This window comes from Lingula anatina, chromosome 2 (assembly GCF_051362555.1).
Source record: "Lingula anatina isolate TDL-2025a chromosome 2, LinAna3.0, whole genome shotgun sequence".
NCBI lineage: Eukaryota > Metazoa > Brachiopoda > Lingulata > Lingulida > Lingulidae > Lingula > Lingula anatina.
This window is the reverse complement of record NC_141768.1, coordinates 11882632-11899162: the sequence shown is the minus strand read 5'-3', so window position 1 is coordinate 11899162 and position 16531 is coordinate 11882632. Positions and strand designations below refer to the sequence as shown.

Genomic DNA, 16531 nt, shown 5'->3' with positions numbered 1-16531 from the left:
TTACACTGCAATATCTCATTTCTATGTAGATAGTCATCAAATTAATCAAAAGTACATACCAATTATAGGAGACACAAACCAGTTGTCAAAGAAAATATTTTTCTCAGAATTTATTTTCACATATAAAAAAAGATAACTTGGGAGCTCTTTTTAAAATATGGCAACATCAAATAAGCCCTAATGATTGGAAATAATGAAGTCCATATAATAAAATTTAATTTATTTGTTTGGTCAAAACTATACAATATGGACAATTAACCATTTCCAGAATTTTTTGCTCCAGTACAATCTGCCATCTCATTTTCCTATACAAATTACATTCAGTCACTACAGATAAAGATCTAGTCATTGAAATGTTGAATGGATACACTTGGAATGAATGATGAATAGCTTTTCTCTGTCATAACTTAAACATCTTTTCATCTTTCTCTGGTGGTTAGTTTGGAGAACCTGTGATATATATATATTTATATCACCAGAGATGTCCTTCATATTTGTCTCACTTCATGTCCTGTGCAAGCTTCTGTTGGTTTTCTTTCCATGTGGATATAATCACTAATTCTTAGTCCTTATGATAGTCATAAATTTAAGTAATTTGTACTTTGCAGAGGTTTTAGCCTCTGGTATATTTTCCCCATATATGCAGCATAAAGACAGAGGCAATGAATAACAAACTCATCACTAGCACTGGAACTGGGCCTCTGAAAATGAAAGAAGAAAAGTAAATATCTTAGCTATAAATTATTTTTTCATTATATACTGAAACAGATGTTTACCAGGCACAAAAATTATTCTGTTCTCCCACATTATACCAATAACATTTACCTTTTGAATAACTGAGTTTTATATAGAAATTCTATATACTTTAAAACATAGTGTATCATTAAAATTCACATATACCCTGACTTGATACTTACACTTTGATTCCTGGTGAGTCCTCTGTATAAAATCTCCACATGCCAGCACTGCTACCCATGGACTTCTTCACTGCCCCACCACCAGATGCTGGGGTCTTTCTGGAATGTAAGCAATTATGTATAAGAATGGGAGTTGCTTCAGTTTTTGCTGGCTTCATTCTAGTGATATTTCCTTTTAGAAAAAAAAACCTGACAGCTTTACACAAACCAAAATTTGAGCCTGATTAACGAAAAATTTGATGAAAATATTTTTCAAATCCAAATAAGAACATGTTTAGCATTAGACTGAAATCTACTATACTGGGGCCACTTATGATTTTTTTTTACTTTTTTCTTTTATTTGCATTTCAGGGAAATTTTTAATTAAGAATGTACAATTCAGGATTGCAATGCACAATTCACTATTTAAGCAAATATCTTCGACAATACTTGCTTTGATATTCTTTAGAGATAAATTTTATTCAAGCTAATGATAAAGGTTCCTTATCTTAGAATAACAAAAGAATAGGCCCAAATATTACAATGAATTACAATGAAGAGCTGCTATTAGTATACTGATTGCATATCTCTATTCCTGTTCTTGCAAAATAATAATGGGAGAACAGATAACCACTTTTATCTTACAACCATTACAAAGCATGATTTCACTTGGTAAATTACAGGATTTTAAAATGACTAATAGTCTATGATGTTGAGAAAATTCAAACTCTCTCTGGAGTACTTATGCATATCATCCTTGAAATGAAAGATACATATTCAGTGAGTAATTATGTAAATCACTAACTAAATGCCACCATGTTTCAAATAATTTAACTATAAAAAAACCCGAAGAGTATTGTTACATTGTTTAGCTCAAAAAAGATATTTTCACATATTTATTTTTGTGCTTTAAAGATGTGAGAAAAAACTAGGTTAAATTTTCTACCATAAATTTGAAGAAAAGGCAGTTTTCAAGCCTTCTGCTGCTCTATAGATTTATTTATTCAGTTTGGCATGTGGACCTTATCTTAGTTGTGGAAAAAACTGGTACTAATACTACAGGGCATTTACTCTTGCTTTAAATAATTTTTTAACAATGAAGTTATACTTAACAAAATTTCTGGTTAATTATTGGATTTGATTCAATTTCAGGCAACATTGGTAACACAAATATGTATACTAGAATAATAATTAGTCAAATGTTAAATGAAATCAAATGACATGGGCCACAAAATTTCTGGCTGATCTATATTTTTCTAAAATAATGTAAATCTAACAAACTATTTACCTTTGCCTTACTGTGCTTCCACCACCAGATCTTGGTGAGACACTCTTTGATGCTGATGGGGAACGACCCCCGCCTACAGATGTGGAACTTGGTGAAGCTGGCTGTAAAAAATAATACCCATGATTATCTTAATTTCCAAATGTTTTTTTTTCCTGTAATAACCCAAACTTATGAGAATGTTTCACACCTTATGATGACTATTTGGTGGTCCACTAAAACTGTACTAATTCATAAGATTTAATATAAGTTTACACCAATGCATTGCAGCCATCTTTCAAACGTTTCAAAACAGTTTCTGCCTCCAAACACTACTGACTTCTACGCTAACAATTTACGAGAAGTTCTTTAATTATAATAACTTAAATGGCGAAATGTTCGTACAAACAATTTGAGAAACTTTATGTCAGTGAATTCAAATGTGCAACGTGTACAATTTAGGTTATAGCTGAGTCTCCCCATCTGTGAATCCAAGATGTGTAATTTCATACTATTGAATTGAAACAATTAAACATACAAAATGTGTTTTTCTACAATAAAAAGAACATCAATAACTAGGAATACCGTCAAACAACCAAAAACATAGTTCTTTTTGAAAAAAACGCAATAAACCTGGAGCGATCTGCGACACTCACCATGTTCGTTTCTTAGTCCGTTCTGAAAAGGATGTGACGAGGCAAGTTGAAATGGAAAGATTTTATCCAGCGATGCTAACTTTGCATATTATCTGATTCACTGCCTGAAACGAGGTTGTTGGTTGCCTTTGATATAAAGAAAACGTATTTTATACTGTGTAGTACTGATCTTACGAATTAGGTACATAGTGTGCTCGAAATACGAAACCACCACATAAAAAAATTAAACGTAGGTTCTTTTTAGAACAAGCTTGTCTTGATTGATTTGTTCCATTTTTCGTCATAATGGAGGCGCAGTTTTTGATTTTCATGTGAATTTGCACATTTTTCATGTTTTTGTGGTTTTGACCTTTGTTGATCACGTTGCTAAACTGAGTCATGGTGCATCTTCGAAGTTCAAGGCACAGGTTAGATAATATATCCTCTATGTGTACCTTATAACGCCTCCATGGCGAGAATTGTGTGACTCTTTACAAGTTAGACAAGCACAGCATGGTCAATTTTATTTTATTTTAGCCCTGTTCTGTCAATTTACCAGTGGTCCAAATTTGTCACTTTTATAATTAATCGATCATGAAACATACAATTATATTTTATATGCCACTCTATATTTTTATTTTAAATTACAGGTACATCTTTGCAAATATTATTATAATCTTGTAAATATGAATAATGGAATTAAACACACAACACTATAAAAAATACATAAAAAGGTCACCTGTTAAAATATAAATGAGAAAATATTCAGACGTTTTAAGATGTTCACATTTTCTTACAGGGTATTTATATGCCATGGTGGTGGCTATTCTGTAAATGGGGACTGCAAAGTGGAGACCTGGCAAAGTGTTAAACAAAAAATTGTGGAAAGCCTTGGGAACAAAGACCACATAGAAGAGGAAATCATTTTAAATGCCAAATTACAAGTAAACAGCCCACTTTTTGTTTGAGGTTTTATTTTATTTTTGTATTTTTTATTATTTTTATAAAGATTGCATGTAAAGGATGAAAGAAGTGACTACAGATTTATAAGGTCCACATGTACTGGTGTATATAGTATTCTTTAAACATGTATTTGTATGTTTCTTAACAATAACATGATTTTGTAATTCATTTTGATTCATTGTTACTCTCTAATACTTTCCAGTGGAGAAAAGAGACGGTGAGAAAGTAAAGCATCACATCAAGGATTTTTCTGATATATTTCAGCTTGTGCAAACTCTCCGTGTCTCCAGCCCCATCAAATGTATGTCCATGATGCCTGTAACCAATGGTAGTATATTTATTGCACACCATACTGTTGGGGTAGACTGCCAATTCAGTTCATTCTTTTCAATGAGAAACAACAACTCGTATACTGCATACATTGCAAGGTATGCACTGACCTGTATTTATGTAGTGTTTTTAAGAGTGAGAATAAATCCTGCACAGCTTTTATTTGCATTCTTACTGTAGTAATCTTTTATAGGTTATGTAATAATTTCTTCTAAAATTTAATTTTATGATAAGATTTTAAATAATCAGACGTTGCATATATTAATGTTAATGTGTCTGGTAATTTAATTATTTGATACCATACTCAGTACATATGATACTCTCTCCTTGATATTTTAGGTGCAAGATCCCATATGAAGTCACAAACATAATGTTTATTCCAAAGTACAAGGTATTATTTTATTTAAACAATTGGGAGTAATAAAAATAGAAGATATTTGATATATTTCTAAGAAATATAATTTTTATTCAAGACATCATGTATTCTAAAGCTAATTGTACCACCAGCGTAGGCGCTGGCGGTACACATGGTTTTAGTCCCAACCCGTATGTTCCGCCGGCTCCTGCGGCTCCGCCGGCTCCTGCGGCTCCGCCGCCAAGTCACCGTTACCGCTTCTCCTCCTAGACGGTAAGGGCCTCCATACCCATCTCTTGGATTTAGGTCACCTATAATCTCAACTCGTTCCACGTAAAATTTGGGCTTTGTCGGTATTGGGGTCTAGGTGTGGCACTCATTGCAATGCACCCTTGTCCAAAAATGGCAAAATTAAATGCTAATTATCTCCCCTACGGAAGGAATTATGGGAAAAATTTCTACAGACAGCTTTCCAAAAGTCATTTGTGTAGATTTCATATATGCCCTTGGATTTGACCTTTGACCTTTATTTCAAGGTCAAAAAGGCCAAAATTTTCAAAAAAACAAAATTTTTGCCGAAAAAAAAATTATTTGCGGCCTTATTCAGATACCACACAGACTTAACTAATAATATTAATGGAAATTGTTACCCTTCGGGTCATCTTTCATCTCTGTGAATTTGGGGTCAATCGGTGCATTTTCACGGGAGTAGCGGCCATAAGATATCGAAACTTAAAACTGTCTCTAATTTGGGAACCGTTAATGCTAGACACCCATTCTTTTTTGCATTTTGTAGAGCATGTAAAGCCCAACACTGGAGGTGGTCTCCGTTTTTTTGTATTCCATACCGTTTTCGAGTTACGCTGTATCAAAAAGTACATATTGGTGGTGAAAGCAAAATGTGCAGTACGGTAATGGATAATAAATTTTGAACTCCGGAAAAATAAAACATAAGGCTTGGCAAAGCAGACAACTTGTGGTCAAAAATGACATTATTTCATCAAATTTGAACATCTGGAACTTCAGAGCACCTCCTATTTCAAGAATTTTGACCAAAATGACCTTTTCTTTATTTTAATTAATTTTTTCTGTAGGAAATTTGTGGCACATTATGGTAACTCCAAAATTAAAACATTTAGTCCCTTATATCTCCAAAACTGGCAGAGATAGGTCCATAGTTACTATTGAAGTTGAATAGGAAGTCATATACTGGCAATCTAAATGTGACCTTAAAATTGACCTTTGACCTACTTTTCACCATGAACTGAACTTTGCAAATTTTGCTTCCCTTTTATCTCCAAAACTGGCAGAGATAGGTCCATAGTTTCTATTGAACTTGAATAGGAAGTCATATACTGGCAATCTAAATGTGACCTTAAAATTGACCTTTGACCTACTTTTCACCATGAACTGAACTTTGCAAATTTTGCTTCCCTTTTATCTCCAAAACTGGCAGAGATAGGTCCATAGTTACTATTGAAGTTGAATAGGAAGTCATATACTGGCAATCTAAATGTGACCTTAAAATTGACCTTTGACCTACTTTTCACCATGAACTGAACTTTGCAAATTTTGCTTCCCTTTTATCTCCAAAACTGGCAGAGATAGGTCCATGGTCTCTATTGAACTTGAATAGGAAGTCATATACTGGCAATCTACATGTGACCTTAAAATTGACCTTTGACCTACTTTTCACCATGAATTGAACTTTGCAATTTTGCTTCCCTTTTATCTCCAAAACTGGCAGAGATAGGTCCATAGTTACTATTGAAGTTGAATAGGAAGTCATATACTGGCAATCTAAATGTGACCTTAAAATTGACCTTTGACCTACTTTTCACCATGAACTGAACTTTGCAAATTTTGCTTCCCTTTTATCTCCAAAACTGGCAGAGATAGGTCCATAGTCTCTATTGAAGTTGAATAGGAAGTCATATACTGGCAATCTAAAAGTGACCTTAAAATTGACCTTTGACCTACTTTTCACCATGAACTGAACTTTGCATATTTTGCTTCTCCTTTATCTCCAAAACTGGCAGAGATAGGTCCATAGGTCCATAGTTGCTATTGAACGTGAATAGGAAGTCATATACTGGCAATCTAAGTGTGACCTTGAAATTGACCTTTGACCTACTTATTATCATGAACTGAACTCTGCTAATTTCTTTTTCTTTTAACTCCAAACCTGGCAGAGATAGGCCCATAGTTACAATTGAAGTTGAATAGGAAGTCATATACTGGCAATTTACTGTGACCTTGGAATTGACCTTTGACCTACCTTATGATGAACTTAACTTTGATTGTACCATTTTTAGTTATATTTTCTATCACATGTTGACGAGCTAAATTAACTGTGATACTGTAATAAAGATGATTTTTATTATTATTATTATTATTATTATTATTATTATTATTATTATTAATAATAATAATAATAATAATAATTATTATTATAATTATATGTTTTCAGAAGGTTATTGGCTTTTGTACTGACAACACGCTCCGTGTGTTTGATGACTGCAAATATAACTGCAGAGAACTTGCTACCACAAGCTGTCAGCATTCTGTACTGAGGTGGGTACCACAGGTGCACTTACAGTGAGCATGGACACTTCACTTAACACCTGTAGCATTTTGTATTCATTCATGCTGATGGGAATGTGCTTCTTACTAGCAATGGTTAAGGCTTGTACAATGTAGGTTGTTTTCATATGTCAAGTACCAGTAACAGCTATGCCAGTCTTTGATTCTTTTACTTTAAGAAGGAATAGATAACCCAATCCACAGTTTTCGTGTTAATTATATTGTGCTAATTACATTTAACATAATTTTATATAAACTTTATCCTCTAAATTTTTTTTGAATTTAAAGATTAATTTATGTGTACATTCCTTTAGCCTTATCTATAACACTGATACAGATGAAATTGTTGCTGGTTTCCGTGGTGGAATAATGCGCTGGAAGATTGGAGGCATGAAAAAGGTGAGATGAAAGAGTATTTGTAATAAATGATAGCAATGATGATAGTACATGTAAATATTATGCAAACCTATATAGTTATTACCAAAGTTTGAGAGTAAACAGCTCATATGTTTCTCAAGTATAAGTTACTAGCTGGGTTTAATTGTTATGCGGCAATGGAAAATATAAGTGTTATTAAATCACCAGATATATTAATTGTGGTTTTCTTTCTTTTTTTTCAACACTACATGTAGCTATTAAAGCCACTGCAGCCTGGTGAGCCATTTGAAACCAATATTCCAGAAATGGAGGTAAGTCATGGACCTAGGTAAATGACTCTTCCTATACATTATTACATCCAACACATTATTTTAAAATTCAGAATAGTACAAAACATTAGGCAATCAAATCGTTACATCAGGTGTTTTTTTTTACACATATACTTGTGTTTGTGTGTGTGTGTGTGTGTGGGGGTGTACATATGGGGTCATACTGTCAAACAGGATCCTGTTTCCAGAATGTACTTTAATTTTTCGTTATGTTTTAGTGGGTTAAATCTGTGCAGATTGACAGGTTTGGGAAATACATTTTAGCAACCAGTGAAAATGGAATCTTCATCATAAACTACATTGTAAGTAATTGATTTTTAAAAAATGTTCATAGGGATTTGCAACAAATTCCATGGCAGAAAAATAAGTTACCCCCACCAAACAGATCTTGGTTAAGTTCATTGCTTTCATATATGAGAACTGATGTATTTGCAAGTCAATAGTATTGGCTTTATCAGTTGTGTAGTTAGATCATAGTCACAGTTCATTTTGTAGTAGCTTAGAAATATAAGTGAAAATGAATTATGCCTTTGAACAAGTTTAATTTTTTTGATTTCAGAGAACAGTTTTATGTGTTGCAAATTGAACAGTAAAGTGTTTTTTGTTGTTTTAGAGTAGTAAACAGGTAGCTTTTATACCAAACAGACATCAGGCTTCCTTGACTTGGTGAGATCAATGAATATGGTTATAAAGGTTAACTTCAGGTTTAATTGTTTAATTTCCCTATGATATTAATTGTACATCATTAAACTCTTTATAATTTTACAAGGATAAATCATCCCAAGATTTTTTCTTAAAATTGTGAATTAATTCCATGAATTGATCAAGCAAAATGTATAACTGTTAATAACAGTAATTGATTTCAGACAACATTATTGCTGGTTATTTTATGAGAAATAATTCTTTTTTAGCTTTGCTTTTTACAACCCACTACAGTATTTTGTCACAAGTGCAGGTGATGGTAGCATTCTGGTGAGTTAAATAAAACCATGATAGTGCCGTAAAAGATAAAAAAAACTAATTTTGATTATGGATTTAGGCTGCAAGCCATTGCAAGATAAACAATACTAAAGTAATACAATATTGTAAATGATAATACATGGAACTGTTATTGTTGTTTATATTACATGCATGTTTTTCACTCAGGTGTGGAACTCAATCTTGTTTAATTTGGTATCAGAACTGAAGGGACATATCAAAAGCGTGACAAGTAAGTGCTGTCAGTCAGTACATTAAATATTACAGCTTGTAAAAATGCATTTTATTGCAGAAGGAAAGGAGGATACTAAAGAAAAATAATTTGTTTCTATTAGAAAATTTAAGTGTTCATCATGAAATTGTTTTCGGATTTTTCATTGATTTGACAAAGGAAAAATATTCAGGGAGTCTCATGCAGTCATTGCTGCACTTGTTGTTTTGTTTTGTTGTGAATAGTCAGTCCTAATAGATGTGAAGTATAATGTCAGTCACATTAGTGGTAGATGTGAAATAATATGCATTATTTAATAAAAAACAAATAATAATAATCTTTATTTGCAACTAAAATAGTCAATGTGTACAATAATATAAATCTTTAAATTCACTAACTGAAATAAGATAAATAAAATTGTTCCTTAAAAGTTTTAAGATGAAAAAAAACAAACATTTGGTCCTCTTGAGGGTATACATATATACATTCCTCAGTCATTGTCCCCTCAGGTCTGTGTGTACACTCCATACAGCCCCTGTTGTTTTCTGCCTCCAAGGATGGCACAGTCAGGGTGTGGAGACTGGACACTATGGAACTGGTAAGGCAGGCCATAGAACACAGTATGATTGAACCAAGTTTATGGTTTGGTTTATAATGCAACATTATAAGGTGATATTAAAGACCCCATTATTGTATTTGGTAATATAAATCAAAAAAATAATTTTTTATCAAATGCTGTCAGTTTGTCTTGTTTCAGTTACAACATCTTGACAATTAGCCAGTTTGTCTATATTATTTATTTAAAGAAATATTTTCACTTCAGTTTCAACGCCTTGATGTGGCCAGTGAGGTGATCTGGATGACACTGAGGGATGCAGGAGAACTGTGCTTTGCAACAGTCAGCAGAATTAGGACATGTAAACTGAACTTGGTAAGTCTTCTTTAAAATCCAGTTACCATATTTTGTTACAATCATGCACAGAAAACAGAAAAGAATTGGAATATTCTTAGTTATCAACCTTAAGTTACAGTCATATCATATGTCAATTACATTTCAGTACTATCAGCCTTCATTTATACTTAAAATCAAGTTTGCTGAAGACAAGCTGTATTTTTTACATAGTGCTTAGATATATTTAAGTTACAGTAGTGACATAAAATAGGTAGACTACAGTTTTGTCTTGCATTTCATTTTTTGCATGGCATTACTTATTGCTAGTTCTATTTCATCTTGCAGTTCTATCAGCTGTTTACCCCTATGAATACTCCAGTCCTTTCACTGTGTGCTGTCAGGGCAGCAGGGTACCACTCTAAGATACTAGCTGTTGGAGAGGTGGGTATAGATCTGCTTTCATTACATACAGTCCATGGGCATTTATATTGTTAAGATAAGGAACATTCTAGTATTTTCTTTTTCAAAAAACGAATTGAATTTGAAAAGAAAAGGATTAGATTTTTAATTTATTTTTGGTGAGCATGTTTTCACAAATTATATTACCCTTAGTAGTTTAAGTATATACCCGTGAATAGTGATACTCTCTAGTGTTTATTTTACTTTTATTGTTTTGCTTTTAGGACTGTAGCGTGCGGTTGATATCCCCTTGCACTGGGAAGACCATCACATTGGTGTATCCACTGGCAATGTTACAAGTAGGCACACATCTAGTGTTAGTTCACAGTATTTTTGATATGATAATTATGATAATTATGATAATAGAGTTCAGTGTTTATTGGAAGTTTTTATGAATTTTTATGGATTTTTTAGAAAAGATTAACTTTGTTTCTGATAATGACTTCTTATTTCACAAACAGGATCTTAACAACTTTTTAAAACATTTTCATGTTTTTCTCATTAAATGCAATTTATATACATGTTGTATTGAATTCAGCCTCCAAAGGACCTTGTGTATTCCAGTCATGACGCCCTTCTTTACTTTCTGATTCACACTGGAGAAGGTATGGATCTACTTGAAACAGTGAGAAATGCTTTTGAAAAATAATTAACCATATAATAATGGTGGATGATTGTATATATTCAACTAACTCTATTAAATAAGATAATATATACCTTACATGTAAAACGGCAGTTATATATCTTAATGGGTTCTCATTATGATAGATATGTGCCCTGTAAGTACAGTGGTTTATCAAAAAGCTCATATGTAGCACATTTATACTATGCACTGTGTGTATTTTTTATTTCCAGTTGTTGTATTTGACTGTACACTCAACCCATGTTTGCCCATTGAAACTTTAACTCCTGCCAGCCCAGATGAGAGCATCACTGCTTTAGCCTTGCTTAAATTAGTTAGTATTTTGTTTTCCAAAGGCCAAATCCTGAAAACTTTTCTTCATGGGTACTTTATCATCAAATGAAATGGGTGTCAGTAAATAAAAAGTGTTAAGACCAACTGGTATGATTTAATAAATTCAGGCAATATGTATATTAATATGTAAAATATGAATTTTATAGTTGAGTTGGAATGTTTTGTTTAGTTGGCTACTTTATGCAGTAGTATTTTAGTTAGACATTTGAAGTGACATGTTTTCTCTCTAGGATTGTGCACTTGGTCAAAAAGAAACCTTAAATTGTCCACATTTGATATTTGCTGGTTTGAAAAATGGACAGGTAAGTTGTAAGTCTTTGATAATTTTTCTTAAGGTTTTCTGGATAGTAAAATGCCACATAGGTATATATGGATGTGTTTTGTTGTCTTCCATTCATATATAGCAAATATATGTGCATACAGTATTACAGCCATATTTATATAAATCTTAACTTTTTTTGACAAATTAATGTATCAGGACATTATTACTTATTATTTTTAATAAGAAATTTATTAATGGTTTAATACATCATATGACCCCACCCACCCACCCACCCACCCACCCACCTACCCTCCATTCCCTAACATGTAGCCCCAGTGGCACTCATCCCTTGTAACCAGTTATAACCTCCTATATTTCAGATCTCTCTCCTGGCAGCCAGCTGTGGCTACCACATGGTACACCCAGTCCAGGCTCACTATGGGAAGATCACAGGGCTGAGGGTCTCTTTCAGCTCCCATACAGAAGGCAGTAGGACATTGGACAAACTGGTCTCATGTGGCACAGACCAGCAGATTAAAATATGGGAACTGGAGGTGAAAGGCAGACAGCTGGTGTCTCTCTTTCCCTTGAATGAGGTAGTGTACAGACCTGCATGGCTGTTTGACATTGAAATTAATTTCTGTCACAGCAAATGGTTACCAGGCCCTTGCTTATGGCATGATAGTGCAGCAATTTCTCAGCTCTTGAGAGGCTTTTCTTCGGGCTTATAGCTTAATACTTTTTAATCTTAATTTTAATTTTTTTTTTTCAATTTTTGTAATTTTTTCTAGTTTTTGTTTTCACTTTGATCTTCAGAGGTATGGAAATTATTTTAACAAGTAATCATTTACTAAAAACATTTTGCTTGCTTCTTTCCTGTGTCTACTGAGCATATTCTTTAATCTCACACTCTATTCTATTATTCAATATCATTTTCTTTCTCTTCTGTGTTCCATTCTGCTTCTCTGCTTTTCCTCTAGCTGCACTTTGACTGCAAGCCCACTAATGTCACACTGTCTGGGGACACTGTCTGCTTCACTGCCACACACTCCAGGTAGCACTGTCACCTCAGCTGTCTCACCCTTCTATCGATTTACATATCTGTCTTGTGGCAATGGTTGATAAATGTTACATTGTGTCTCTTACTAATAATTGATAGGAACAGGAACTGATACACCTACTCTACTTTTTCCCCTTTTTTACTATGACAACACATTTTGAAATGAGTTTCAATTAGAGCATGCAGTTTCTGTGATTTTATGTCTCGAGTAAAATTGCACTAAGGACAAAAAAACAAAAACAAAAACATAAATGTTACACCTTTATTATTACTGTAAATTGCCACTGTTTCCTCTATATATATATCTATTTTATTTATAATTACAGTGTGTTAAGAATGTATTGCCAGACTTACGTATGTGACTTAGCAACAAGGAACTGTAGTGGTCTTATTGCTCAGATACCTGACCATGAAGAGGAGCATGTGCTAGAAGTAAGGAGTTCTTCATCAAGTTATGTAACTGCTTTTGTAGTGTCAGATTAACAGCGTTTTTCATCTATGACAGAAATTGAAATTCCTGTTAAAGTAACTTGCAGGAATGGATTTTTCTTTGCATGGTAGCTAGCCCAGTGATTTAAATAATGTCTTCACACAGTTTTATAATTCAATTGTGATTGTTTGTTTTGATGGTCTTTATTACATGTTGCAATTGAAATCTTTATCTAGTATTAACATTATTTTTAATCAATGTATGGTGTATGGCAAACTGTTGTTTTTAATTAGCACCCTGTAAAAAAATCCAAGCTCTGTGACATAATATACAAGAACAAAAAAGTTGCCTGACAACCCTTCATGATAAAGTGTGAATCTCCCAACATGGACCATAGCAGTTAAGAGAGATGACAGATGATTACATCCTGTGTCATAAAAGACCAGGTTATTATCTACCAAAACAATTAACCTATTCGTTGTCGGTGTATGCTGTCACTGTTACAGATGATCTCGTAGTGAAGGTTTTTTTTATGGTTTATATTTTATATTGTAGATTACCAGTGTGGATTGTTGTCCATGGTTGGAGCTGTTTGTCACTGTGGCTAAAGACCACCACCTGAAGGTACGGCCATACAGTACACATATACTGACTTAGGACATTACATTTTTGAGGAAAAAAAAAACAATTTTGTGTCTCAAAAATGAGTAATTATAAATAAAACTGAATAAATAAATGAAAATGAATAAAAAAAAAAAAAAAGTAATTTCAACAAGTTTGCTAATAAGGGTCAGGCAAACATCAATCCCGTAATTTAACTTTTATCATTATGTAGTTATCTAAGAACAACACCATTGATTATAATATGAAAATGTTTATTTCAATTTACATTATTACACATTGAGAGCCATTCAGAATTTAGCTGATTATGAATCAACATGCCATGTTTTTCCAGCTATGGGACTATCATAACAAGTTGGTGAGGGAGATTGTGTTTGATGCCTCCCTGAGAAGTGCCTGCTTTGCCAATGAAAGGGGAGACCTACTGGTGGGTTATCAGAACCACATCAGGTAAGGGGTCTTCCTTAGTGAAATGTTGAACTGAACTGTACTCACATGTACACTAAATAACCCAAGGTGCTTCAGAAGTAATGTTGATAACCTTGATCTTGGATCATTAAGGTTCATGCAATAGGCATGAAATTGATTAAAGATTTCCAATATTGTATTCAAATGCCTTTGACCTGATATCTTCAGCTTTTAGTGATTCTTAAGAGATTCAATTTTTTAAGATAGTCAAAATATATTGTTGTGCATGCCTGTGTGTATTGGCATCTGAATTATTAAAGTTCCTGGAAACAGATCACTTTTTATACCATTTCTTCTTTGAAGTTTGTGACACCTGATAGTTAGAAAAAAATTAACATAGGTAATCAATAAAAACGAACCAGATCCTTTTCGAAAACAAACCTCTCTATATTCTGTTAGGACCTATAAGGTATAGCTTCATTTAAGAAAAAAAGAAAAGAAAAAAAAACTAGTTCTATTGCTGTCAATGTTTCTTCGAATTTTCAACCAAACTAGTTCTTTCATTTTCCATAGCTGTTATTTAACCAAACATTAAAAAAATAGTGAATGAATCAAGTTGTTTTTCTTAGTGTATTATTGACTCTTCCCCTGTTTTTAACTGTATATATGAACAAAGCAGTGTATTTTGTTGCCTATCAATGCCTCATACATGTTTAATGAGGTTCTTGGCCCTGGACGCTTTAGGGTGTGACGTCCAATCAGTGGTCAATACACCACCATAACACACTGTACTATATCACACCTGCCCTACCAACCACCACAACAACTGCTGGACTACTGTACTACTGGTAAAGAGAGTAAGTTCATCTTTTTTAAAAAAATTGATTTTTTATTTTTGTCAACTTACCAGTTTTGTTAAATTGAAATATTTGATACAAAAAGAATACCTCCTATTTATGCCATGACTGTGTGTATTTACAGTAAATGATATTATACAACTATATTAGAATCTAATATGAGGTCCAATATAGCAATAAATAAGTTCCAACACATATCTTTTATTGTTGTGTTTCACAGTAGTAATAGTAGAGGTGACCTGTGTAAAAGGTGTTCATGTTCAAAGTAGAGTTTTGGTTTCATCTATGTTGCATTTATAGTTCAAAGACTGTGTTGTGTGATGACTCTTAGAAGTGAATAATCAATACTTCAGGCCGAGATAAATTGAATATTTTGATATCTTATGTGATGAGCACATGTTTAATTGTATAAGAATTTTAGAATTAAAAATGTAGCTAAAGAAGGATAAATTCTGAATAAGTAATTCATGCAGTATGTTATTTTTATTAATACTGGTGGTTTTGCTTTAGTTTCTTAATCTTTGTTGTTATCTTGCTCCTAGAACTTAGAAAAGATGTGGGGATTATTATTTTTCATTAAAGAGTGCCTTAGGACAAGTCATCACTCGAGTAATAAAAGCATTGAGTTTTAACTTGATTGTTATTTGTTGGAATCAGTTGAATACTATGTCAAAACTTTGGTGATTTTTTACATAATGTAACAAAAAATAGATGCTTTTTTTTTTCGAAAAATTGCTCAATTTTTATATGCTATAATTATGGCTAGCATTCCCTCCAAAAGGTATCATACCTATTAAATAGCTTTTATTCCATTAACCAAATGACCAGAGAATTAATGTAAAATAATTCTTATATTTCTTGAATTAATTGAAATTAAGACAAACCTTTCTCTCTGGTTTTGAACCATGTTTACAGATAATTTTGAATTCTTGGATCAATGGAAGCTATGTAATCAATCTGAGATAAGATGTATCTCCTTTCAGGTTGAAGGAAATTACTTTCCTGTATTCTTAATTGAATATGTAAATTACAGGCATTCCAGGAGTTTGATAAGACCTGTGGTATATTGATTTCTAGATCTAAGCTGTTTGATAGTGACCAACGTTTCCACCTACTGCTTTTGTTACTGGTTTTAGTATAAGCAAAAATCTGACAGCCCAACTTAAAATGATGCAGTTCAAAGTTTACCTTTCTTCTTTTTTATTTTTTTTATTTTTTTATAAAAATGTATCAAAACAGTAAAATTCATCATTGAGATTTTATTTATTGAAATGGATTTTGTGGATAAAGCTTATACGTTCTACCTATTTTTATTTCAAGAAACGAAGTTCTCAACATCAAAACTTCACTTTGATTTACAAAGATAAAATTGTCATTTCAGTTATATCCCAGCAGACAAGTACCTGCCTGTGCAGTACCTGGAGAAATTAGTAGAGCTGGAACTTCAGGTATGGTGTTTTGTATTATACATCTGTCATATTTCCTGGGGAAATAAGCAGAAACTGTGTGTGCAGAAAATGGGTTTACTTAAATGCAACCATAAAGTGACACCAATAAAGCACCACATTTTGAATGGTACATGTAAATATACTTGCTCTGATGGTCACCAAAGTTGCTGAGTAGATTTTTTCCCTAGTAATCGGT

At 32.8% G+C, this 16531-nt stretch overlaps 2 protein-coding genes across 2 annotated transcripts in view; one reads left to right on the top strand and one right to left on the bottom strand.

Annotated features, from left to right (window-relative positions):
* Positions 1–95: 95 nt before the first annotated feature.
* Positions 96–2990, bottom strand: LOC106164352 (protein transport protein Sec61 subunit beta). The gene is made up of 4 exons (XM_013542234.2): positions 2817–2990; positions 2185–2285; positions 918–1016; positions 96–701 (listed from the first exon to the last, which is right to left on the bottom strand). The coding sequence occupies exons 1-4, from the start codon at positions 2817–2819 to the stop codon at positions 614–616; spliced, it is 291 nt and encodes a 96-aa protein (XP_013397688.1). The 5' UTR covers positions 2820–2990; the 3' UTR covers positions 96–613.
* Positions 2991–3045: 55 nt separating this feature from the next.
* The window catches only part of LOC106164335 (uncharacterized), a 36700-nt gene continuing 23214 nt past the window's right edge, over positions 3046–16531 (top strand). Inside the window, exons 1-24 of the mRNA XM_087004021.1 lie at positions 3046–3223; positions 3595–3739; positions 4023–4186; positions 4428–4479; positions 6914–7017; positions 7341–7425; positions 7659–7715; positions 7952–8035; positions 8347–8399; positions 8645–8705; positions 8880–8943; positions 9432–9520; positions 9746–9853; positions 10160–10255; positions 10498–10572; positions 10812–10878; positions 11129–11229; positions 11480–11551; positions 11892–12107; positions 12492–12565; positions 12898–13003; positions 13557–13625; positions 13957–14072; positions 16269–16335. Of these exons, the coding sequence (XP_086860147.1) occupies positions 3195–3223; positions 3595–3739; positions 4023–4186; positions 4428–4479; positions 6914–7017; positions 7341–7425; positions 7659–7715; positions 7952–8035; positions 8347–8399; positions 8645–8705; positions 8880–8943; positions 9432–9520; positions 9746–9853; positions 10160–10255; positions 10498–10572; positions 10812–10878; positions 11129–11229; positions 11480–11551; positions 11892–12107; positions 12492–12565; positions 12898–13003; positions 13557–13625; positions 13957–14072; positions 16269–16335 (2154 nt within the window). The 5' untranslated portion in view covers positions 3046–3194. The remainder of the gene's footprint in view (positions 3224–3594; positions 3740–4022; positions 4187–4427; positions 4480–6913; positions 7018–7340; positions 7426–7658; positions 7716–7951; positions 8036–8346; positions 8400–8644; positions 8706–8879; positions 8944–9431; positions 9521–9745; positions 9854–10159; positions 10256–10497; positions 10573–10811; positions 10879–11128; positions 11230–11479; positions 11552–11891; positions 12108–12491; positions 12566–12897; positions 13004–13556; positions 13626–13956; positions 14073–16268; positions 16336–16531) is intronic.